General features: G+C 46.4%; 1 protein-coding gene across 3 annotated transcripts in view; it reads right to left on the minus strand.

Annotated features, from left to right (window-relative positions):
• PID1 (phosphotyrosine interaction domain containing 1) overlaps positions 1 to 21,491 on the minus strand; it is a 92,016-nt gene extending 70,525 nt beyond the window's left edge. Inside the window, exon 1 of one of the 3 annotated variants that reach the window (XM_021536980.3) lies at positions 21,475 to 21,491. In XM_021536980.3, the coding sequence (XP_021392655.1) occupies positions 21,475 to 21,483 (9 nt within the window). In that variant the 5' untranslated portion in view covers positions 21,484 to 21,491. Of the gene's footprint in view, positions 1 to 12,592; positions 12,682 to 21,474 lie in introns of those variants that run through there. The other 2 variants (XM_021536982.3, XM_021536979.3) reach the window with 2 other exon arrangements.
• Between the last annotated feature and the right edge of the window lie 3,468 nt (positions 21,492 to 24,959).

The raw sequence follows: 24,959 nt of genomic DNA on the forward strand, positions 1-24,959 counted from the left end.
TACAATGATGTGCACTGCCAGCTCAACTCCCTGTTCCACTGGAGAACTGGACTTTACCATCTCTGTTCCTAGTTCATACCCATACTCAGGAAGAATTAGAAGGGCCAAAGAGTGCAACAATGCCAAGTATTGGGAATCGCCCAGGCAAAGCAAGGGGAGTTACTCGTGCAGGCAGCTCTGTTCACCAGGGGGATGTCACCATAGAGCACACAGGATCCAGTCACCTTAGCACTGCTGGCACTGAAACCATCTTCTTCCCAGTGGAAAAACAGATTACATTTAGGAAGTGCTGATATGCTTGGAAGTAATTTCTCCCCATCTCCAATAGATGGACAAATTGTGCTGTGCCAGTTTGTTCCTGTTAGAAAATAGTCCCCAATTCGCCTGGAGAGCTCCCAACATCTCAGTTCCCTTCCTGGCCAGTCCACCCCACTGGCATTGCAAAGGGAGCCTTTACCTGCTCCTCTAGCCAGAGAGCTCCAACTCACGGGCTTTAATAAAACCACTGCTGCCTGATGAGACCTTCTAACTGGGATACTGCAAAGAAAAACTTTTCTGGAAACTGTGTTGCACAGCCAAAACCACTCTGGACTGAGGGCTCTGCAGCACAGCTGCGATTGTTAGCAGTGACTAACATTGTTACCTAGAGCTCCTCAAACTTACAGTACTTTACAACCAGCATGGGAAGTCAGATATGGTGCTGGCACAGCAGTGTAAGGTCACTTTAAAGCAAACACCAAGTTACAGAGCTCAGTGGAGACCAGATTTAAAAACCTCCAAGAAAAGTGTTTAAAAATTAAGAAAAAATAAATTAAAACTGACAGATTTTTTGGGAAATGAGGAAGACTATGACTGCACACATATGGACTTGAGAGTAAGAACATGTTGGAAACAATGTTTTCTTTTCCCAGGATGAGGCAGACTGCTCTTTCATCTCAGTTTTGTAATGATGGCTGCTGGATAAGAAACATTTGTTCCTGATAAACACTGAAAAAAATAAAAAGCAAAGTGGGCATTTTTCACCCTTTGAAGAAACAAATCCAAGACGTTTTCACAAGAAAATCTGAAAATAAGAAGAGAGCTCAGAAGCAAACTGGATCCACAAATAAGCTATACAGGTTTGGGCTGAAAGCAGAAAATATTTCCTGAGGTGTGTCAGGCCCCGGGCTGTGCCGGGCAGCAGCTGCAGCCACCATGGAGCACCAGGGCTGGTGATGCTCTCAGCCCACTGCCAGGCAGCTGCCGTGGCCCTGCTCCCACCCTTCTGTGACAAACTCCCTTTTTCCCCCGCCAGAGGAGAGCAACTGGGTGACTGCGAGGCATATTTACACTTCCATAAGTATTCTGTAAAGCAGTTTTCCCCCAGCCCCAAGTGAGCGGGCGGTGCACTCTGCGTGACAGACGTTCCTCTGGCAGATACAGAGCAGCCCCTTATCCAAACAGCATTAGGGCCTGGTCCAGGATGACCTCAACAGCACACACTTTCCAAAAAGTCATACAGAAACATTTAATTCAGCTCTCTTAGACATTAAAGCTACTCTTAAAAAAAAAAAAAAAAAAAAAAAATCAAGTAACATTTGGACTTTTAAAAAAACACATGAAGTTTCTTCTCAGTCATAATAAAAGAAACATACTGGAACTCCACTGGCATTAGTACTGGCACTTAGATTTATACCAACGCTCTCAAAATCTGAATTTGGACCAAAATCAAAACCCACATATAGACAGGGGCAAAGTTTATCCCCAAGCGAACAAAATAACATCTCTTGTAGACATTAATGGCTTCTGAAACTCTCTAGCTTGATATGACATTAGTGATTTAAATGCCAAACCACATTCACTCTGTTTATCTTGGGAAGCTCAACATCCATGTAAGAACACCCTCAGACTATAACAGAGGAATGAAAGGTCAGGCTGTTACTTTCAGAACCAGTGCAGTAAACTTAAACAAGGTATGGACACTTCCCTGGTCAGTGCCATGCACTGGCTATTTTTCAAATATCATGTAAGCAGCATGAATAACTTCTGATACAGAGAAATAAAAAGCTCCACTTTAAAAAAAAAAAAAAAAAATACACTCTGAAAGTAATTTAAACCAACCAGAAGTGAGCTATTCCAGTGCAAGATTTCTACAGATGCAGCTCCTGGGCCATGCCAGGCTTCTCATGGACATCTAAAGTCCCCAGCTGATGACCTGCTCCTCCCACACTCAGAAGTTCTACATCATTGTATAGCACTTAACTTCATCCAAATCCTCCTTAGATTCTGTCCTTCTGACAAACACATGTAGATATTTTAATCTATACAGACCTCACTGCCCCACACAGCTGGACCCTGCTCTGCCCTGCTGGAGCACAGTCCCAGGCTGAGAAAACCTCTCGAGGTTATCCAGTCACAGGGGTGAAAACTCTAAGCTGCAGCTCTGAATGTCTCTTTCCAGTTGAAGATCTGTCCATTACTCTCTTCAGCTCACACTTGCAGCTCAGCATCTCTTTAAAGGTGACTTTTCTTTAGGGGAGATGAGCTCCTCCACCACTTCTGCAGCCTGAAACGTGTCAGCATTTTAAATGCAAGGAGGATGGGAGAGAATGGCTTCAGGAAAGGAATTATTAAGCACTAACTAGAATAAGTTAATATTTTTCACTGTCTTGAAGTGCCAGGGCTTTTCACTAGCCTTGATTACAAAAGGCAGTCACCTCATTCATTTAGAGATGAGTCTCAGGCTGGCCATAATGCCCAGACAAGCTGCCCTGTGCCTTGGCAGACCATGCAGCAAGACTGATATTTCTGACAGGGCTATTTCCCAGACCAGGCAGCCCCACTTCCCACTGGACACCCCCAAGGAAATTATCTGAATTCTGTTTGTGATGGCCATTGAGGAAAACAAAATCCCAAGTCTTCACAGCAGGTTAAGTCCCGGAAACTCTGGGTCCTGTTCCCAAGCCAGAAGGTGCAGGACTGTGAAGGGCAGGTACAAGGAGTCACATATGACCTCAACAGCTGCAAGAAAAAGACTGACTATTGCAACACCCTTCTGTGGGAAAAGGCAAGAGCAGATCCCACCTGTGCTTCTGCAACCTTTCAAATTGTTCAACTCCCCCTTCCATAGCAACTCTGTATTTTAGAAGTACAAGATTAAAACATTGCCCTTTGAAAATGTTACCTGTCCCAGTACCAAGCTTCAGATTCTTTAATGAAGAAACAGCCTCTAAGCACCAGATCAAAGCAAAAGTCAGTCACAAACGCTTCCTAACATTCTTTATATACCATGGAAAAGTTACATTGCCATCTCAAATGGCAAGATAAAAGTTAATGGATTCAAAGGCCTATCCCTATGCACCAAGATAAAGCTGCATGCCTAAATCTGAGTGATTTAACACTCCTTTATCAAAGTGAACTGTCCAATCTCAGGAAGTGAGATCCCTTCTGCAGCCTTCAGCACCGATGCTCCATCATCAAGAATGTCACAGAGAGGGTTCCACCTGCCCCATCATCCCAACAGAAAGCACTGCTGATGGCAGTGCAGCACCAGGGGAGCCAGGGCCACAAACCCACACCCAAAACCTGAACCCAGCTCCAGACCTAGCCAGTCCCCTATGCCTTGTCCTTGGCTGGAGGATCTCAGGGCTTTGGATGTCTCAGAAATTACTGATGTTTTTTTTCTCTGTTACCTATCCGAAAAAGCAAGCACCCAGCACTCCTCAGCAGCACTGCACATCCCTCCAGCACTCCGTTCTAGCAGGAAGCACCAAAGCTGTCTTTACTATCAGGACTTTCTCAAACACACAGTACCAAGCTCAATAGGCCCTTTCAGCCACACTATCAAGAGGCCAACATAAAATTTTCAAAATATCCTTCCTTCTAATTCTAATCCAAACAACAGAGCACAGCTGTGAAAACTGAAGCCTGTACAGATCTGTGCTGTATGGGCTCCTTCTTAAAAGCACTGGGACAGGATTCAAGCTTCTACATTTTCTGAATCAAATTTATAGGTAGGCACAGAAAATTCCCATGGACTAGGGAAAAAAATCAAAATGCTTAGGCTGACAATTTTCTGAAATATTAAAAAAATTCACTGCTGTCTTCTGCTGACAGACTGTGCAGCGAGCTGGGAGAGAGGTCCACACTATGCCCTGACAACCAGGCAGCTGAGGGAGCTGCCAACTGCTGTTTGCTTAAGCTCCAAAATGTACTTTTCTGGTCAAAAACCAGAAAAAATATAATAAATGCCACATGTAAAAGCTAAAATTGGGCAGAAGGTTTGGTTAAATAAATAGCCTCAAATGAGAGGGAAAGGGATTAAAACACTGTTTTTGAAGTCTGGTGTATTCTTTTTCTAGCAATTTTGCTGCTTGTCTTTTCACTCTCCAGCTCAGAGCCAAAGCCAGAACAACCAGCACACCATAACACAATTCCCAGTGCTCCTCTCCCCAGCAGAAGGCAATACTAGAAAACCATTGACAAAAGTCCTTAAACACAACACTAGAAACCCAGTTCAGCATGCTAATTTGGATGAGAGAATTTTGATTAATAATAACAGAAATTTGGTTTGCCTGTTTTTCTTAAGCAGAATGACAGGGAAGGAGGGAAAGGTGATTTCTCTCCCCAAGAAACTACCATTTTCAGGTCAGTATCACCATGATCAGTTCAGAAAGCACAGATTAATCCTGACAGCAGGAAAGCTGGTCCCCAGATAGAGGAAAGCTGCAGAGCAGCTGAGACTCACTCTGGAGACCCTCTCCCTGTAGCCATTCAGAGAAGGAATGTTGCATCCAACCATCCCTTCTGTTCCTCAACACCCAGACTCAGGGAGGGAAAGGAGAACTAGAAACTTGCAGGTTCAGATGATGTATTTGATGTTGCCACCATCATGATGCTGTGGCCCCTCACAGACCCCAAACTCCTCTTATCCTGCCTTCCAGCCAGCAGAATTACTCAGGAAGCTCCATAGCAGAGAGAATTGTTCATTTTAAATGAGACCATACAAAACCTCTGGATCTCCTGTAACAGTCCAATGGATGGGTTTCCTGCCCTGCCCTTGAGGTTCAAGGTTGGTACTGACCCCAGTGAAGCTTGGATCAGATCCTACTGCAAGAGCTTCAAAGCAGTCACTTCACCAAGGGGACCAGACTGATCAGTTCTCCTCTCCAGCCACTCAGTGAGTGGGTAAGATTTCACAAGAGCACAAGTCCACCAGGTAAAACACTCTCTGAAAGAGCCTGGCCTTGAACAAAGCTGAATACAGCCAGCTGAAGACTTGTAAATTTACTCTGGGGTCATTCTGCAAACTTCACGTGAGATGGATGGAACAACCATCCCTCAAACCCAGAGGCAGCTTGGCATGGGAATAAAGAGGTGGCCACAAATCTGAGCTTCAGGACACTTAATTACATTTCTATCTGCTCTCAGTGTTCTTGGCAGCTTCCATCAAATATATCTGGAGAAAGCATTTTCATGTGAGGAGACATTTGAAAATTGTCTGGCATAACACAGACCCAAGGCCACAAAGGGTGATGGTGCAAGGACTCCAACTGTCCCTGCGGTCCCAAACCCAGCAGCACTGTGCTCGCAGCACAGCTCCAGCAGCAAAAGTCACCAGCAGCAACTCAGGTTAGAAATGCTTCTGCTCACATTGCCTGGAAGCAAAACCAGCCATTAATCTGTGAAAGGGACATTTATTTAAATGGTCCCAAAACTCATGGAGGTTTTTCAAAGATCAGCACTCCTGAAGTCGTCACCTGAACTGCCAAGGTGTCAGCACCATGAGGCCAACTTAGTAATTCTGAGGCTAAGTGTGATTTTGTAGAAGCAACATCATTAGAAGAATATTAAATACTGGCAATACACAAATTCTCATTTTTCCTTCAGATTCTATGCAAAGATTTATATTTGCCACTCCATATTTTCAGGATGTCAGCAGGAAAAACAAATCATGAAATGTTCTATTAGGTCTTCTCAGGACACTTGTACAATCATCCACATTTAACATCTTTGGCCAAAGAGTTCTGATACATTTATTCCAAAACAGCTCAGAAGACTTAACACTGTCACCTGTAACTTTTCCAGCTATTATATGAAGTGCAAATAAGTCCAATTCCTATACATGAAAGCACTATGGGGGAAAAAAAATATTGTAAGTACTAAATATTGCTTAAAGGGACTTTTCAGCTACACATTTATCTGTCTCTGGGTAATCAGACTCTCCTCTTGCCTGCACAGTGCCACATCAAAAACACAGTAGTGCTGTAAGGGTGAGGACACCTAGCCCAAAACCTCAGAACCAACCCAAGGCATGTCTGCAGAGAACACAGCCATGCCTGGAAGGAAATGTCTGGGACATCACTGCTGACTGTCCTGTCCTGCTAGATGACACCAGGGACATACAAAATCTGAAACAGGCACTTAAAATTCTGAACTAGACTGAATGCTTTAGCTTGCTTTTCTTCAAGGAAATCACTGCTTAAATTTTTTGTCTTGGTCATCAAACAGGCTGGCAGTTTCATAAACAGAAACTAGTAGTACACTATAAATGAACCCTGAAGATCATTTCCCAGGGGGTTTTCCACAAGACACTCATTGATTTTGATTTTCTTTTGGTCATAGAATGTTTCCCAAAATTAACATTTTTCCAGAGACATTCATTTTCTACAAAGAATAAATAATGTAGGAAAAAAAGGAGCTGCCTGAGCTAAGTGGTGCCAGATGAGCCTCCTGGAATCACAGGGCTTTGTTTTAAAGATTCCTGACTGCTGTAAAGTCATAGCAGCAAACGACTGCAAAAACTCTGATGCCTTGAAAGATATCCCGAAGCCATATAGTGCCAAAACACCGGGCTGTAAGACTTCAGACATTTGCAGCCACATGACTCAGGCTTAAATTTCAAATACTTATCATTTTTTCCTTCTGACATAATATTTAATGATACCAGAGTTCAGTAGTAGCATCAATCCTGCTATACATGTCTTGCAGCAGTTTCTGCCTAGACAGCTGTTTGTGTGCTTACAACTAGCTTGTATTTGGTTTAGAAAGGCTTTCCATATGCTTTAAAAATTGGAAAACTATTGTTTCAAATGGATGCTGTATTTTAACACACATATGCATGTGAACATTGAGAAGGATTAGAAGCTCATTTTGAAAGCACCAATAGCACCTAAAAGCACATTAAAACTGAACACATGCAAACATGTCACCAAACCACAAAGGCTGTGATCACCTAGAAGTCATCACACGTGTAGGTTTACCCAGAGCTCACTTCTCTTTAGTCAGAGATCTTTTCAATCCTTCTTGTACAGGAAAGGCAATTGATGCATATACTAGAGGTACTAGATGCATGTAATACACATGAAATTAGCAACAGTCTACAACAACAAAATTTAAAAGTAGATTGAAGATGTAAGACTACAGGTACATTAATAAATTCCTGTGAAAAAAGCAATATGTTTATGAGGCCTTGGAAAACAGTGCTCACAGCCCAAAGGTGAGCAGCAACACCCCAGTACTGCTGCTTTCATTTTTTTCACTTCCATTAATAGCTAAACTGTTGTTTTACTGCTGCATCGTAATGATGTGGAAGTACATTACACCAGCCACTCAAAGACTTCAGTAAAGCAACCTTACACAATCTTATTTCTCAAGGACTTCTGCAGACCTGCACATGTTACATGATGACAGAATTAAGCCCTGGGGTTTAAGAAACCCAACTTGCCCCAGTAAGGGACTTGAGGCTTCCTGCCCTTCATCACCTGCTTCACTTCATCTCATCTTGCCTACCTGCAGCTCTCCTGCACAGAATTTCACAGCACATTAGGAGAGATGTGGAACTTTATGAAAGAAATACATTCCAACAATATACTACAGCCATCCATTATTAAATCCTTGCCCAAAAATGGCCCCAAACTGTGGGTTTCCATCAGGCTACTGAACTTCCAGATAAGCAGACACAGAATCACTGAAATCCTGCTGTGAACACTTGGCTATCTGCATGCCTGTATGAAGCCAAGCAGTGTCCAGCCCAAAGCTCCATGACACAGCACCCCTGTCTGCTCCCCTCTTCCTCTCCCCACTCATCTAAGCCCACCCCCTGTACCACCCACAGAAGCAGAGTGAGACCTTCTCTGAAAAGAAGGCTCATGAGCATGGCTGGGCAGCACCAGCACTGCTGCTCCGGGGAAAAGCTGTTTGAACATGGTTATCCCTGTTACCCACATGTGTCAAGGGAAGCAGGGAAACTTATAAGCAGGGCTTATAAACAGCACAACCTCAGCAACTATGCACCCACTGGGATTTATTATCTAGAAACAATGTCTGGCATCAAGCTTCCAGGAAAAATTAGGTTACAAAGCAAACAGCAGCCACCTCTCAGGCTGTGAGAATACCTTGCTTGTTTTCAAACACCACTTCAGAATCCTCACAGGAGCATCACTGAGACCCCCAGCTCCAAAATCCTGGTGCTGCTAAGGGCTGCTGAACCAGGCACAGAAGGCAGATGTGGAAATAGTTTTAAAGAAAGATTTCACAATATTTTTGGCATCATTTCAACAAGTGCCACTGCCACAAACATCAAGCCACAAATCAGTGCCCACTGCTTATAACCATTGATATGATCTGCTGCAAACACGGCAAGGCAAATCAGATCAGGCAGCTACACTGAGCTCCACACTGGAGTCTCTGCATTCCCAGCAGGGGGAACGACCTTTAAATACCTGAAGCAACCTTGGCTGCTGCTCCAGAGAAGGCTGGGAGGTACACACATGTTCCATATGCTCACCTGCACTTTACCGAACACAAATCAGGAATGCCACTACAAAAATTAGAAGCGAAAAAGTCTCCCAAACAGATACAATCCCAGATCATCTTTCTTAAATTAAGTGTGAGCAATGCTAATCCTGTATTACCTGCAAAATCATGATCTTCTTACCACATCAGAGACTTGCTGATCCCTGTGGTACATTCCTGCAACATCCCAGATGTATGATTTCACATCTAACTACCTGTCCCACTAACTTTGGAGAAAACAGACGTAACTTCAATGTTGCTATAGGTGAAAGAATCATAAAAAGTGAAAGAAAAGAAAAAGCGTAAGAAAAAGCAGGCTTTGCTGTATTATATTTTCAAGAAGAAACCTCAGTATCTACAATTTCCTAGGTTATTCTTCTAATCCATTTAATTAAATTCTACATATCTTCCAGAAACAGAGGCTTCTTCATTAAACAACAGCATAACAGGAAAAGCTTCCATCAGAGGGAAGCAGAGAACAGGCTGACAAAAACAAAATTTAAAAAAAAAAAAAAAAGTAAATCAAAAAATACTCAATCACAGCTTATTCCAGCAAAGCCAGAAACCAAGGCTCTGGGAAGGAGGCACATTTCAGCAGCAGATGAAGCTTTCAGCAGCAAATGGCCACAACAGCAGTGGGGACAAGTCCAGTTCATGCCCCAGCTCATTGAGTTCTGTAACCAGCTGCTGATGACTCTTCATTCCTATTGCGTATGCGTGAGCTTTGCTGCTGACCTCACTACTGGAATTGTACCCATCCAGTCAATGCCAAAAACTTCAGCACAAACTATGAAACTTGACAGGACTGAGCACATTTGGAACAGAAGGAGATTTTGCGTGAATGGCAGCAGACCAGGAATGTGCAGTCTTGTCATCCTTTGAGTGGGACTGGGAAAGGAGGCCTGTGAGCAACTGAGGACAGTGGCACAGTTTGTCAGAACACGACGGGAGCCTTCACACTGTGCTGGCCACTGGCATTTCAGTTAAACACAGCTTGCCTTAGCTCCAAGAGCAGGACTGACCTGTACCAACAGGCATCTACTTCCAAACGCAGTTCATACTTTCCCTTACTGAACCAGGCCAAAAGAAATATTCAGAGAGATGAAAATATTTTCTTTGCCGTTTTACTTAGCACAGAGCTACACCATAGACTAACAACAGACCTGCACTTCCCCACAGCTGGGTATTGACACAACATACATCTGGATCAAAACTAAGTCACATACCATGCATACATTAGAACATCAAGAAAGCTGGGCCAGCTCTACACTTCCTGCCCCCATACATCAGCCTGATGTAAAAGACAGGGCTGTATCTATCATTATACATCCCCTAGATATCCTACAGCAGTGACTTGCCATAACTGCAATCCCAGAATACATAATAGAGACCACAAGACGTCATCTACTCTACCCAGCGACCACATACCACTCTGCTACAACCAAAATCCCACACCCAGATCCTCCCAACAATTGCTTGTCAGCCAGAGAGAGCTTGTGATACCAAGGACATGCACAGGGCCCCCCTTCAACACCCCCATAGCACCAACATTTGTTTCACAGCAGTTACGTGTCAGGAGGGAGGGAGCCTGGGACACGCAACATGGGACACCTGAAACTAAATTAAGATGTTGAGGGGGAGGAAGGAGGGAAAAAAGATGCATTTATAGCGTGCACAAGCTCTCTTTGGGGGGCCAAGCAGCACTGCCAGCAGTTGTGGCCAGGCTGACGATTCACAACATGTAAAGGAGAGATCAGACTACTTGAAAGAATCAGGCTTCAAGGGTCTTTTGGAGAAAAAAAAATTCAGAGGTGTTCGGGTTATTAGATAGTTTATTGCCCACATAACTCTAGCTCATATATATATGGATTACAATTAAGTTTTCGGGTACAGGATCTCATCCTAGTTACCCCAGCATCCTTCCCCTCACTGCATTCATTTTTTCTACAATTCACTACATTGTTATTTAGCCCCTTGTGTAAACACAGAATTATTATGGGCTTTCTGTAACTTTTCCAAGGCTTTCTCCCCATTTCAGAAGCTGGCACAAGTCTAAAGCATCCTTTAATTCTGCAGTTTTGAGTTCCCCTAATTTCTTTATTTTTTTAGAGCACCTACAGTTATTCATGTCAACAGAAACTCCTGTTGACAAAAAGTGCATTTAGTGGCACTCAGCATTTTGATCAGCTCAGGATGCCTGGAGACTCCAGCTAGGGGCAACAAAGTAGATTTGCACATAGTGGCCACTGCTGAGAACTTTGGTGCTTGTGGCTCCCTTTCAAGAGCAGGGAGGAGCACAGGCTCCCCTTGCTACAGGCTTGGGTTCTGCTGCAATAGGTAAGTGAGAATCCCAGACATCAATAATCCCCTCTCCTTACAGCCCTGGTTCCCAACAGGACATAGCCATTCCCACCTGCTCCCTAAGGCCAGACCACTAACAGTGCACAGGATACAGCTAAACAAGGCTAAACAAGGTTACACTCACAAGCTTATTCTGTGAAACACGAGCATTTGGTTCTCTTTAGCCTTGCATGCTCTTGTAGGCAGTATCAGATATTTGTCATAATAGCACCTTGTTATTTTAACACCTCCCTAATTCCACAAAGGGGACACAAAGCCATTCTGTACAATACAGATCAGCACAACACTACTAACCTAGGCTTTCCCTTTCTCCTTCTCTTCCCTCACCTCCTCCTTTGTCACCAGCCACTGGGTGCAACCTCACCTGAGGTCTGTCCCCTGCATCAGCATTTCCACAGGGAGCACCCCTGCCACCACCGCACCCAAGACCATTAACTCCTTCAGTCAGGGCTTCCTGCCACTTGTATCTAGCAGAGAGGTTTCTGACTAACACAGGAAAGAACTAATAATACACTCACATAGTTTTATCCTGGAATCCATCAACTATGTATGTGGTACCTCAGTCCTATCCACTAAAAGTCAAGCTTTTCATTGTACAGAAAAGTACGGCTTTTTCAGACCAGGAATTATTCCCATTACTGGCTGGTGAAGATTAAAGCTCACGAATCTCTCAGCTTGGCTCTACTATCATCTGAAACTGCTGAATTTTTTGCTTGAAAATATCAAAGCAAATTCTCATTTTGACTTGCAAAAGTAATAATAACCTTTTCTTGTCATCTGCTGTGCTCATTGATTTGTATCTAAGATATCCAATTCTCCCTCACTTGACACTTGCCCTGGAAAACTACACGAAACCGACGCAGTGCAACTACAAAGTGAGTTTGATTTCATCTCGCTCTCTGACTGCCTCGGATTTCCCCGGACTGTGCAACACGCACACGAGCCACACGAACAACGGCAGAGCCGGCAGCGTACACCCGACCGCCGCCGGAGGGTGCGGCAAGGGGGTACCCCGGTGACCCCGACACATCCCCACCTCCGGGCGTGGGGGGGCACAGGACTCCCGCGGCGCTCCGAGGGACCCTCCCGCTGCCGCGGGTCAGGCAGGGCCGGCCGGGGGTGCCCCTCACCCGCGGACGCGGCGGAGAAGCCCCTGAGCGGCGCGTCCGCCGCCGAGCAGGGAGCGCCGGGAGCGCCGGAGCCGCCGGGCAGCGACACCCGGGTGCCGCCGGGGCAGCGGCCCCCGCACTGCGCGCCCCGTGTCCCCGCACAGCCGCCCTCCGCGCCGGCGGGGGGAGAAGTTGCCACGAACTCCCGGTACGGGAGTGATGCTCCGCCGGTCCCGCTGCCACCCCGGAGCCGCGCGGCCCCGCCGCCCCCGAGGCTCGGAGCCCGGCCGCCCCCGAGGCTCGGAGCCCGGCCGCCCCCGAGGCTCGGAGCCCGGCCGCCCCCCTACCTGCAGCCGCTCCGTGGCCGGCTGCCACATGGTGCCGCGGCGGCGGGAGGCGCTGCCGAGCGGGGCCGCGCGCGGCTCTCGGCGGGCGCGCGCCCCGCCCCGCCCCGCCCCGCCCCGCCCACGCGTGGGGGCCACGCGCGGACCCGCCCGGCAGCGCCGGGCCTCGGCACGACGCCCCCGGGCTCGGCATCCATCCCACCCGGGCACGGCATCCATCCCCTGGGCACGGCATTCATCCCCTGGGCACGGCATCCATCCCCTGGGCACGGCATCCATCCCTCGGGCACGGCATCCATTCCCCGGGCGCGGCATCTCCCGGACACGGCATCCCCGGGCACAGCGTCGATCCCACCTGGGCACAGCATCCATTCTCCCGGGCACGGCAGACATCCCACCGGCACGCCTGTGGTGACCGGGACAGCGCCTCGCCCCAGCTGCTGCCCAGCCCGGCGCGTCCCGGCCCCGCACGGCTTCTCGGGCAGCGGTGCCGGTCTCCCCACTGGCGCTCGCTGGGAGGGTGTGGGCCCTCCCCAGAGGAGCCTTCCCCAAGGGACGCTTGCCTCACCGCAGCTGAAACTTTTTCCTTCGGTTCTGCAGGTGGCTCAAGCTGCTGCCAAGCACGTAGGACGTGTCAGGGCTCTGTAAGGCCACTGGCAGTGCAGGGTCATGGAGCACAGGGAGCCATCAGCTCAGGGCCGGGGTGATCCCCCCAAGACCCAGCAACAAACCAGCATCAAGGCCACATTCAGCTGTTTCACGGGGTTGGGCATCCCAGCTGTGCCCCGGCACCCACAAGGACAGAGGTCTGCAGGCACCGTTCTTCCCTGTGGAGGCCAGAAATGCCACAGAAAAGCAAAGTCTCTGCAGGTTCCAAAGCTGCACCAAGGAACATTTTTTCCAGACATAAAAGCTGCCCCTGGCCCTCCCTGGTCACCTGAGGCTGCCTAATGCCTCATACTTGGATGCGGGAGGATTTGTTAAAAACCCAGAGGAGCCTGTGCCATACTTGTCCCGAGCATTGACCACCACATCCCTCAGGCTGCAAACCAGGCTCCAACACATTGTGGGTGTGTGACCCCGGGGACACAGGGTATCCTTTTTTTTGTCAGTGTTTTAAATAGCAAGGAAAAGCAATACTGAAGGGAATCTTCTCAAAAAAACAGGCATAAGGCTCGCCTGTGCAGAAACCATGACCTTTGGCAGGGTAGCTCTGCCACAGGATCCATGTTGAGGACCAACACCTTGAGATACATTGCAGGATCTGGGTGAGGCTGGGTGTGATCAGAGCAAGACTCAATGAATATGAACTTTTAGATTGTTTCTGGAAAGACTACACCAGTATATCCCTGGGCAGTGATGGCCTAATTAAAGCAACTCAAGTGTTGCAGCTCCATTTACTGATGTATCACCCCCTTCCTTCCCCTCCAGGAGGGGAAGCACTAATTCTGCACCAGCTCTTGGCCGAGATGCCCACTAGAGCTCTTTCCAAACACCATGTCCCTGTCACACCATTGTTTCTTTCAACTGGTGCCTACATTCCTGTACAAGGGCCTTTTCTAAAAGCCTCACTCTTCCCCAAGTGAACTCTGGAGCAGTTTCATCAACCCTTCCCATATGGATAAATCCACCCACCACCATTTCCTGAACCAGCAAGGAGCTAGCACAACCCAGGCTGTCAGCAGCAGGGCACACAAAGGAAGTTCAGGGTTTGCAATTAGCAGGAGACCAACCCTGGGGCTGGAGGCTGCTTCTCTCTTAATTTACTTGACTTTTATACAAACTAAAACAATTGGGGAGGAAAATCTGCATTTGCTATGAAATGGGTGGCACGTTATGAGAACAAATGAATTATTTAATTTTAAAAAAGGATATGAAAACAAGAGAAAATGAATGCTGTAGGCTTCAGTTGTATGAAAAGAAAGTAGGATTATGCTCACACGTGAGGTGAAGCAGCTCAGCTGCAAATTTTTGAAATCCAGCTGGTTGATTAGAAAGCAATCTGTGAACCCCTGAGCCCCACCAGCATCCTCCCCAAACCTTACCCCTCACCAAGGCAGCAAAGTGGCACTGTGGGGATGAGAGAGCTACTGAGCCCTTCTGCTCATGTTGGTTTAGTCTGCAGGTGCGCTCTGCACCACAGGCTGTCTCAGGAAATTCAGCTGGCTTGCCTTTTTGGTCATGGCCCACAACATCTCTGCAGGAAACTCAATTTTCAGCTGGTCCAGGTGCTGCTGGGGTGGTCAGGCACCAACCAGAGCCCAGCTCATGGAATGATTCATTAAACTTGGGTGACTTCATGTCACAATCTCACTAATATTAGGTCATTTCTACCTAGACTTTCTAATATTTTAATCTAATCATCATTTTTTATTTGGTATTTAATCTATTCTGCATTAGGTAAGGTCCTGCTCCAAGCCAGTCAGAGATCTTTTACTTAAATAAATAGTGTGAATTCCTATTTCCAGGAGGTACTGCGTTCCAGAATATGCCTGTAAGAAGATACAGGGTTTTTTCTATTATTTTTCCTTTTACTGTGCCAAATCATGGAGTTTCTCTTCTCAGAATGAGTTAAGACAATTCTTTCCAAAGACTGCAATACATTACACAGGTTGGTCCCACTTTTCTCAGTCTCCTTCATTTCAGTGCTCACAGGACAGAAACAGTGGAGCCAGGGGAAATCTTCATTTCAAAAGGGAGCATTGGATGCATTAGGACCAATTTCACTTTTATTCAGATAGTAAATCTGAAGCATTTCCTGTGACTCCAGGCTTCTAGTTATCGGGTTTGTCTTCCTTTTGCACCATCTCATCCTCTAATAAGGATTATTTTATTTAAGGTCTTTATAGCAATAAAGAAAAATAAATTATTTTTGTTTTAATTATAGTATTGCCTTTTTAATTAACTAAACTCATCCAATTACTGATACCATTGAATTATCTGACTTCAAAAGCTCAATTTAGCTTCAGGAGCACTATTATTCCTCACTGAAACATGACTAGAAGAGTCATTCAGTTATTTAAATGCTGCTTCCCCAAATATTTTGCAGACTTCGCAAGTCCTGTTTCCAAGATCCTCTTTTTGATTATGCAAGTTTACAAAGCATACAGAACTCATTAAACACATCTCCTTTTTTATTATTAATTCGGTTTACCTTGTATTTGCTTTTGTAGAATAAGTTTGCTTAATTAACAAATTTAATGTTCTGTAAAGTGCTGTAATTAATAGCATACTTCCAAAATCTAAATACACTTGTTACTCTTAAACACTTTGTCAAATCACTTGAAGCAAATGCAGCTACCCTGCATAGATGGCACCAAACACACAATCTGAACTTTCCAATATTTCTATGAAAAAAATTTTAGTGCCTAACCAACCCAAAATACACTGCCTCATATCCCCTTCACAGGTATTTTAAAATGGCATCAGCAGACACTGTAACCTGAAGCAGTGTGGTGTTAATGGTATGTGAAACTGAGGCAGCAGTAAGTATCCCAGTCAAGGGAGATAATTCAGGTTTGGCTATACCATATTCTCCCACCCATCCACGTTGTGCTTGTCAGGGATAATGAGGTCCTGATTTCCAATTTGTTGGGGAAGCTCTTGCTGGCGTTCCCATAGCGACCAGGTGTCTTTAATTACCTGTGCTGCTGCCAGAAGAGCTTGTGTTTCTCATTCCCTCTTCAGCTTTAACTACCCCACCACCTTCCCCAAGTACCAGGACAGCTACTTCTCTTCCAAAAGTTCTGTTTTGGAGGTGGATGGACTAAATAAAAGCATGAACTGCATAGGTAGTGATGTATTTGGCCATGTTTATGTGATATCCCTTTTTTCTTCTCTCCTGTAGAGGTCTTATCTTTAGAAAGGCAGATAGATATTTGGTCTTACTTTGCCTTCATGTTGGCACTGTACTGGTCCTGTTCACAGCAGCAGAGAAAATAAAGCACCAAAGCCATGGCAGGTAAACAAGTGCAGAGGGAAGGTTGCAGCAAAGGTCTTGCATACATTTAAAAGGGCGCAACACTTCTGTGAAGGCAAAACAAACGATACTGAAAGGGCGAGCAAGTTTTATTCTGCCTCTGCCAGGCAGCCCCTCCATGGTCCCCGCAGGAGCCCGGGTGAGCGAGGGAAGCAGGGCTGTCAGCCTCCCAGCAAACACAGAGTTATCTTTTGGAGACGCCAAGTCCCTCGGGCCAGCACCCCCGAGCCTGTTTTCCCTCGGCAGCTCGGGGACCAAAGGCCGAGGCTGCGGGCGCTGGCAGGGGCCGCGCTGCGGGGCTGCGGCCTCCGGGCTCCGCGCCCGCGGCCCCGCGCCAGCGGCCGCCGGCCGGGGGAATTCAGGCCACGGAACCTGGGCCGAGCGGGCGGCGAGAAGAGCGCCTGGAGAGAGCGGCGGGGCGGAGGCGATCGGCAGCCCCCGGGCCGGCACTGCATCCCCCGGGCCGGCACTGCATCCCCCGGGCCGGCACTGCATCCCCCGGGCTGTCACTGCATCCCCCGGGCCGGCACTGCATCCCCCGGGCTGTCACTGCATCCCCCGGGCTGTCACTGCATCCCCCGGGCCGGCTCTGCATCCCCCGAGCCGGCTCTGCATCCCCCGGGCCGGCACTGCATCCCCCGGGCCGGCTCTGCATCCCCCGGGCCGGCTCTGCATCCCCCGGGCTGTCACTGCATCCCCCGGGCCGGCTCTGCATCCCCCGGGCCGGCTCTGCATCCCCCGGGCCGGCTCTGCATCCCCCGGGCTGTCACTGCATCCCCCGGGCCGGCTCTGCATCCCCCGGGCCGGCTCTGCATCCCCCGGGCCGGCACTGCATCCCCCGGGCCGGCTCTGCATCCCCCGGGCTGTCACTGCATCCCCCGGGCCGGCTCTGCATCCCCCGGGCCGGCACTGCATCCCCCGGGCCGGCTCTGCATCCCCCGGGCCGGCTCTGCATCCCCCGGGCTGTCACTGCATCCCCCGGGCTGTCACTGCATCCCCCGGGCCGGCTCTGCATCCCCCGGGCCGGCACTGCATCCCCCGGGCCGGCTCTGCATCCCCCGGGCCGGCTCTGCATCCCCCGGGCCGGCTCTGCATCCCCCGGGCCGGCTCTGCATCCCCCGGGCCGGCTCTGCATCCCCCGGGCCGAGCATGGCCGGGCAGAGCCGTGTCCGGCTGTGGGGCCGGGTGAGGGGAGAGTCCCAGGGCCGCGCCCCAGAGAGGAAGGGGGACTCCCAGCAGAGAGGCAGCGCAAAGGGAAAATCCCGAGAATTTCCTGCTTCCTGCAGAAAACAAGCAGCCAGGGGCGTGGGGGCAGTGATGACATGCAGGGCAGAGGAGAGGACAGGAACACGGGACAGCTCCCATGGGAATGCTCTCCCCGCGTCACCGCTGGCACAGCTGCTGGCCAGACACCTCCTTGCAGGAACAGTGATCTTTCCCAGGCAGCCTCCAACAGCAAATCTTGCATTAACAATCGAAAGAAGTTCAACTCCAGCTCTTAATGCACCAATTAATCTTGTAAGCAGCAGAAAATGAACGCCAGAAAATCTTTGGGTTGACACATGCCAGATGCTTGCATATTTTTTCTCTCTTAGTCCAGAAAAACTTGAAACAAGACCTGTTAAGATCCCTGTCCACCTTGTGCACCTTTGACTATATTGTGTTTGTTAATTACCCCCAATGATTATTAAGCACTTATTTGTCTGTGACAAAAAAAATATGTACCTCCACAAATCTGTACAGAGATCCTGATCACACTTACACCAGTTTTACAGTAAGTTAAACCCATGGCATCCACGTAGCTCCTGATCATGACACTTTTCTGAGTTGCACAGGTGTGATTCAGTGAATTGAATTCAAATTACTTCTGATTTTTAACAACATAAGAGAGAGAAGAATCATGTCTATATAGATGAGCCGGTTTTAGACCGAGCACTGAAGAGACTGAAATTATAAAAATGCATGAAGAATGATAAATGATAAATAATACTGTGGGCAATTTTACATGCACTGGATATTCCCTCAGAATAAGAAAACTTACCAAGAAAAGAGACTTTTGACAGTCTCAAATTGCAACTTTGGTTTGCAGAGCATCATTATAGCAAGAAGATTTGGCAATCTGTGATCTAGATTTCACCACCCAGCTACCCAATTTTATCTGTTAAAATAGGAAGTTACTAGAAGTCACACTTCCTATTTCAGTGACACATCCCCAGCAGTTATTCAGAGGCTTGGGGAGACTGTGTGGCAATCCAGGAGATGTTTCTCCTTCCCTCACTTGAACACAGGAACGTGGAGTGCTGCTGTGACAATCCAAATTCCCCTGGAAATGACTGTGTGCACAAGCATTGTTTAAGAGCTAAACCCAGGTAATTTTTTAATTATACTGCTGATCTGTTCATGGCAGTGTGCAACAGCACTGGTGTCATTTGTTTAGTGCACTCACTGTCCCCTACACCCAACAACTGGTACCAGTAATACCCTAATGGCTGAGTATGGCCAAGCACAGAAAGGTGCAGGAGCCCAAGACCACTGTAGGACAAGGGACATGTATTCCCCGTTCTGCTGTGATCATAGACTATAAAATGGGTGAGACTGGAAACAGAGCAGAGTTCAAGGATGAAACAATACTTCAATTCACCCCAGTCCCAACCAAGAAAAGGCAGACAGGTAAGCTGGAAAGGGCTGCCCTCTTTGTCCCTAAGCTGGGCACTGGCAAATACTCATAAAGATTGTAAATAGAGATTTACAAAGCATCCAGAAAAGTACAAGAATTACCCTCTTGTGTACAGAGTGAATGTAGAGCCCTCACGGAATGTATAAGGCTGATGCACATAAGATTTTACCAGGTCTTGCAACTCAAAAAGCTCTATAAATGCAAAAATACCTCAACCCTAGAATAGGCAAAAATGCATAATAGAAAGTTAACAAACCTCCAGAGTACTTCATTAAACTTATGCTTAAATTTCATCACAAACAGTGCCCAGCACAGCAATGCAGCTGGTCTCCCAAGCTTTGCTCAGCACCATGCAGTTTGTTTCAAGCAAAGAGCAAGAGATTGGTTACAGAGCTGAACCTGAGACAGTCAGAGGGACTCCCAGTGGATCCAGCACATAAAAATGCCAATTTCACATGGCCAGAGCAGTTTTTGTATGTGTAACATATCTATAAGTAATTATGAGTTATAACGAGATGGGATTTGCATTTGTCCTTTCAAAAAGAGTTGTCTTTTTAAAGAAATTCAAGGGTTGTGTGCCTCTTTGGTGTCTGACAAAGAAGAATACATCCCCTTGCTGAGGGAAAGGATTTGCCAACTATTGCTACACAATATTAAACAGAAAATTGCACTCGTAAATCACCCTTGACACTAGAGTTTGAAGGAGAGGGATGTAAGTCAGAGACAACACATAAACAAAAGAGAGAGAATGAATTCTCAGAAACCTCAAGGCTGAGTTGCTTTTGAATGAAGACCATATTTAACTGTTAATTTGAAGTCTGATAATTCTCTGTCCACAATTTCTGCCCTCTTTGAGAGGTACTGCCTTATGGGGAAAGAGACTATGACTATTGCTTATGCAAATCAGAGCTTCTTGAAAAACAATTGGAAAAACATGGATAGTGTCAGGCCAAATGCCAGGGTAGAGTAATAATTTTGTTGTGAATTTTGGTTTTCTCTGCAGATGGCAGTCCCCTAAAGTGAGGGAAAATTAGATAATATTAACCAGTTTTTACAGAAATTTTGTAGTTTATTGCATGAAACTCCAAAATGTTATCAAAGCATCACCGTATTTATCATTCAATAATCTAAACCATTGAATAATATATTCCAAATGAAATCTTCCAAAATTCAGCAACATATATTACTAAGTAAATCACAGCTGTGAGACATTTTGATTTAAATCTGACAAGTCTGTCAATACTGCTAGCTTACTACCTCATTTTAAATCTCACATGCATTAAAGAAAAATAACCCTTCAAAGCTCTCAGGGATTAAGGTATCTCCATGGAATTGTAGAATATTCTCTCCATGGAAATGAAATGAACAAAAGACAGAGTAAAACTGATAAACTTCACGCCTAATTCAGCCCTCTAAAAATCTCATGCTGTCTTTTGTCCTTATTGCACACAGGCAAGACAGGGCACCAGGAAAGAGGGGAGCAATGTGATGAGTACTGGAGATAAAAATAACTGGTCATCATCTTTCATATGTAGAACAATCTCAAGTCCAAATTCATGGCAAGATGAAAGTGAAATGGCATAATAGGCACATGCGAAAGCAGATCTGTCCTTAGTTCCTGACACTCTGTCAGCTTTGTTTTGACAGACCTTTCTAGCAAATGCCATACAAAGGCATAACAACTGAAATAAATGTTCAAATTCAATTAATAGGAGGAACTGGTGTCATGTACAGACCACAAATAAGACACTGTGGACTGCACATTTTAGGTACAAAATCCTTGAAATAAATTATTCTGCATCATGGCACATTATTGGCTGGATGCCTTATTCACATGACAGATGCAACATAGCAAATCAAACAACCACAGACTGAGCTGTAGAATAAATATCATGACCATACACTGGGATCTACAAACACCCTTTTCAGCAAGCTCAGGCTGCTTTCTGCTCTCTGTAACCTACCCATATATTTCTCTATTCTCAGTGAGAAAGAACCATAACTGGAGAGTGTTGTTTGTACTCTATCTGCCCAACACAATATAGAAAATAAGCTTCTAGGAGACCAAATTGCACCAACAGTGATCACATATCCAACAATTACAAATGGGGCGAGAACAAAGTATTCTGCTGACAAGCTAATTGCTAATGCAGCTCCTACATGCCAAAAATAACCTCCATTGCATGAGGCTGTTTGCTTTTCCACAGAAGCTACATGCATTTTCGTTACCTTATGCATCTTGTATTTGGCTTATAGGCTCAGATTCCAGGCAGATTCACTTCAGATTACTTCAAAGCCATATGTCAATAAAAAAACATGGTGAAAATTGGAACAGTCACACTCACTTCCTTGAGTGGCATTGGACTGAGATCCATACAGAGTCACATGCAAACTTTCTCATGTGGAAACATGAATGGAGTCCAAAGTTTAAGACCCTGCAGATCCAGACTGATGTCCATGTGTGTTCTACTCCCAGGAGATGGAAGAGAAGCCACAGCTGACCTCATCAGAGATCTGTTCTGTTGCAAGGAGCTACTGACAGGAAGTAGACCAGTCCACAGGAAAAGAAATAAATCAAAAATTCAGGCCAAACGACATCTCCTTTGCAAGACAGCACTGCTGCCAGAGTGATAAACAGGATCTCTCATGGTCTGTGGGATGCTAGCAAAAAGTCCAGGCTCAGCAATATAGAGCAGATTGTTTCCCTTAGACTGGTCTATTATTGAAGAAAGCACAGCAGTACAGCTTATATTCCTAAATCATTAACTTTGCTGCCTTTTCTGCTCAGCACATCAGATAAAGAAGTTTATTCAGTTAGCTTATTTATTTACATTCCTTTGCCAACGGTCTCACCAAACAAAGCCTATTTGATGATTTATTCTTTGCTAAAGGGGAAGCTTATTTACAATAATCATCTTATCATAAATGTCTTAAAAAGAGGATTTGAAACTGGAATTCATAATAACAGAGTAATCTGACTTTTCCAGAGAGGTCATATTTGTTATCCATTTTGCACTGCAGAAGAAAAGAAGCCAGCTGAGCGCAGATGAAGCTGGATGTGGCATAACTGCTTTGAAGTTTTGTTTGTTTTCACTGGTTGACCCATGTCCTGTGGAAGGAAATCACCTTCACCTACTTGGAGCTGTTCCAAAACATGACAGGGGGAAAGGATATAAAGGGTTCAGGTACTGGGTCCTACAGAGGGAATTCTGCAGCACAGAAGTTGCACTGGAGGGATCCTCTCAAGTGAAAACAGCAGAGTTAAAAAGTGCAACAATGATTTCTGAGGGTCACCTCTCCAGTGACCAGCACATGACACTCTGCCTGTCTTGGCACCAATCTCCAGAATTCTCAGAAAGCAGCAGCATCTGATTGCTCAGATGCAAGGCTCTGGCTGCTCTCATCTCCCTGATGAGATGTTTAAGATGAACATAAAAGTGTCTAAAATCTGCCTTATGCCACCCCTCCTGACCCCACACAACTACAGTGCTTTGGCAGATGCTCAACCAAAATCTCAAGGGACAGAAGACGAACTTGCAGGGAGGAGACAGAGCAGATCAGCTCCATGTCTCTCATTTGGCACCAGCTCTGTATTTTGCCCTTCTCTGACTGCTTCCCTGCTCATGCAGAGCATTTCTTAAGGGTAATGGATGCTGAGAGAGAAAACAAATTTTAAACAAGCATTTTGTTCATATTTTGTTTTAAAATAAAGGGTGCTTCAAAGGTGTAAGCCAGTGCACATCTCTCATAGCAGGTTTGAAGAGGAGGTTTAAGCACACACTGGACTGCCCTGACTCCCATTTTTTATTTTGGGAACATGTCTGAACTCATTAGCTCTTGATAATACACTCATTATTTTAACTATTCATAGCAGAGCACAGCATGGGAGACTAAACTCTTCCCTGAATGAATCTGGCTTTCAGCTGCCCTCCATGATCCATGTATTTCTGCACCCCCTGTGAGGTCAGGCATAAAAGAGCAGAGTACCATACAAACAGCAATTTCAGTCCAGTTGCCCTGAGCAGCACATGAACCTCAAAAACATGGCAGTAGTGAAAAAAAAAGGCTTCCCAAAGCTGGTAACACAGCAAGTACCTCCCACAGAAACCAGGCTGGAGCCACCCATAGGGAGGATGGGCTGGATTTGCATCTGTCTGATGCAATGTGCCTGTCTGCCCTGCAGAAGCTGGGTGGTTGCAACATGAGAAGGGAACCTCAGAGAAATTTTGGACACAGGATTTAGCCACATGAAGAGGAAAAGAAGTTCCCTCTGGCAACACAAGTGAGGAATGGCTCTTCAATTCCTCTCAGAATAATTTTCAAAGGTGTTGGGTTTATTCCTCATCAGGTTTCTATTGCTATCAAAGAAGAAACTACACATCTTCAGGAATGTCATAACTGCTCAGGCATTTCTCAGCAAAGCCGTGCTGGAGAAAAGCCATGCTGTTTCCAGAAATGAGGCTGAGACAAGATGAAAACATCAGTTCTGTGACAGAAGTGTCACAACACAAGACTTCACTAATACGAGTAATGTTTACTCCTATGGTCAGATCTTTTATATCTTTAGATGCCCAGGGACACCAAGCCACTTTCCCCCAGAACATCACACACATATTTTTTTTAAAATTCCACTGTTTTCAAAGCGATTATCCACACAGAGATTTTCACTGTTTGAGGATGCACTTACCGAGCTGAAGACTCTCTTCAGCTCTCATTCCCCTCACCAGTTGTAGCATTTGGCCACAGCTGCAGTGGAGGGAGAGCACCAAAATCAGGTTTATGGGTTTGGAACAGGGTATTACCCAGCGCTGACAATGCACAGGGCTATTCAGGGCAGGGGGAGCTTCCTCAACCTCTCACCTCCTATGTGTCTTCCCCACATCCCATCTGCAGCCATGAATGTCCCTCCGAGCCCATTGCTTAATATACTAACAGGAGCAGGGTTATAAAGCTGAAAATAGAGTTCCTGCAGGCTCAGCTGAGGCAGGACTGCATCTCCAGGCCTTTCATCCTCTGCCTGCTTGCCCACGTGAGGGATGGGGCTGGCAGTGCCCTTCGCGACTCACGGCAGAGCCACTGCTGATCCCACCTGGCACAGGGACACAGCAGGGACCCCAGCGGGGAGGGGTGGTCTGCACTCAGCTGCAGAAAGGCCAGGCCCCTCACCCCAGAGAGCACCCCACAGCACAGCCCCTGCAGTGAGTGTGTGCTGGGGACCCCATCTCCTGCTCAAGCTACCTGCACCTCCCAACAACTCCATTTCTCATCGTGTCTTTGGAAGATGAAGCGTGCTGGAGTAAGGAAGGATTGAGAGCCAGCTTCTTCCAAGTGCAAGATCTGTTACCAAATGCTGGCTCTGACGTGGGACTGAGGCTTCTCACCTGAGGGTTTGGCAGTGCATCACCTCTGGAGCCCACAGAAGAGAAATGCAGATTCCCAAAGCACTGCCCAGCAACAAGATGCAGAGAGGAAGAATCTCTGGCAATGATCTAATTCTTCTCAGCTAAAGTGAAGTTTACACCTGCAGGATTTAAAGGGGATAATTTTTCTGATTTTAGCCAACATGTGTTTTCTAGCTGTTGTCCTCAACTGTTCCCTCAGGCCTTGTATCTATGCCATACTGCAATTAGCCCAACCACATAGATAGGGTCACTGTCTCCATCACTTTGTACTGGCCCTATCCAGAACCCATGTAAATGATGACATTTTCCTGT

This window comes from Lonchura striata, chromosome 10, assembly GCF_046129695.1.
Source record: "Lonchura striata isolate bLonStr1 chromosome 10, bLonStr1.mat, whole genome shotgun sequence".
Classification (NCBI taxonomy): domain Eukaryota; kingdom Metazoa; phylum Chordata; class Aves; order Passeriformes; family Estrildidae; genus Lonchura; species Lonchura striata.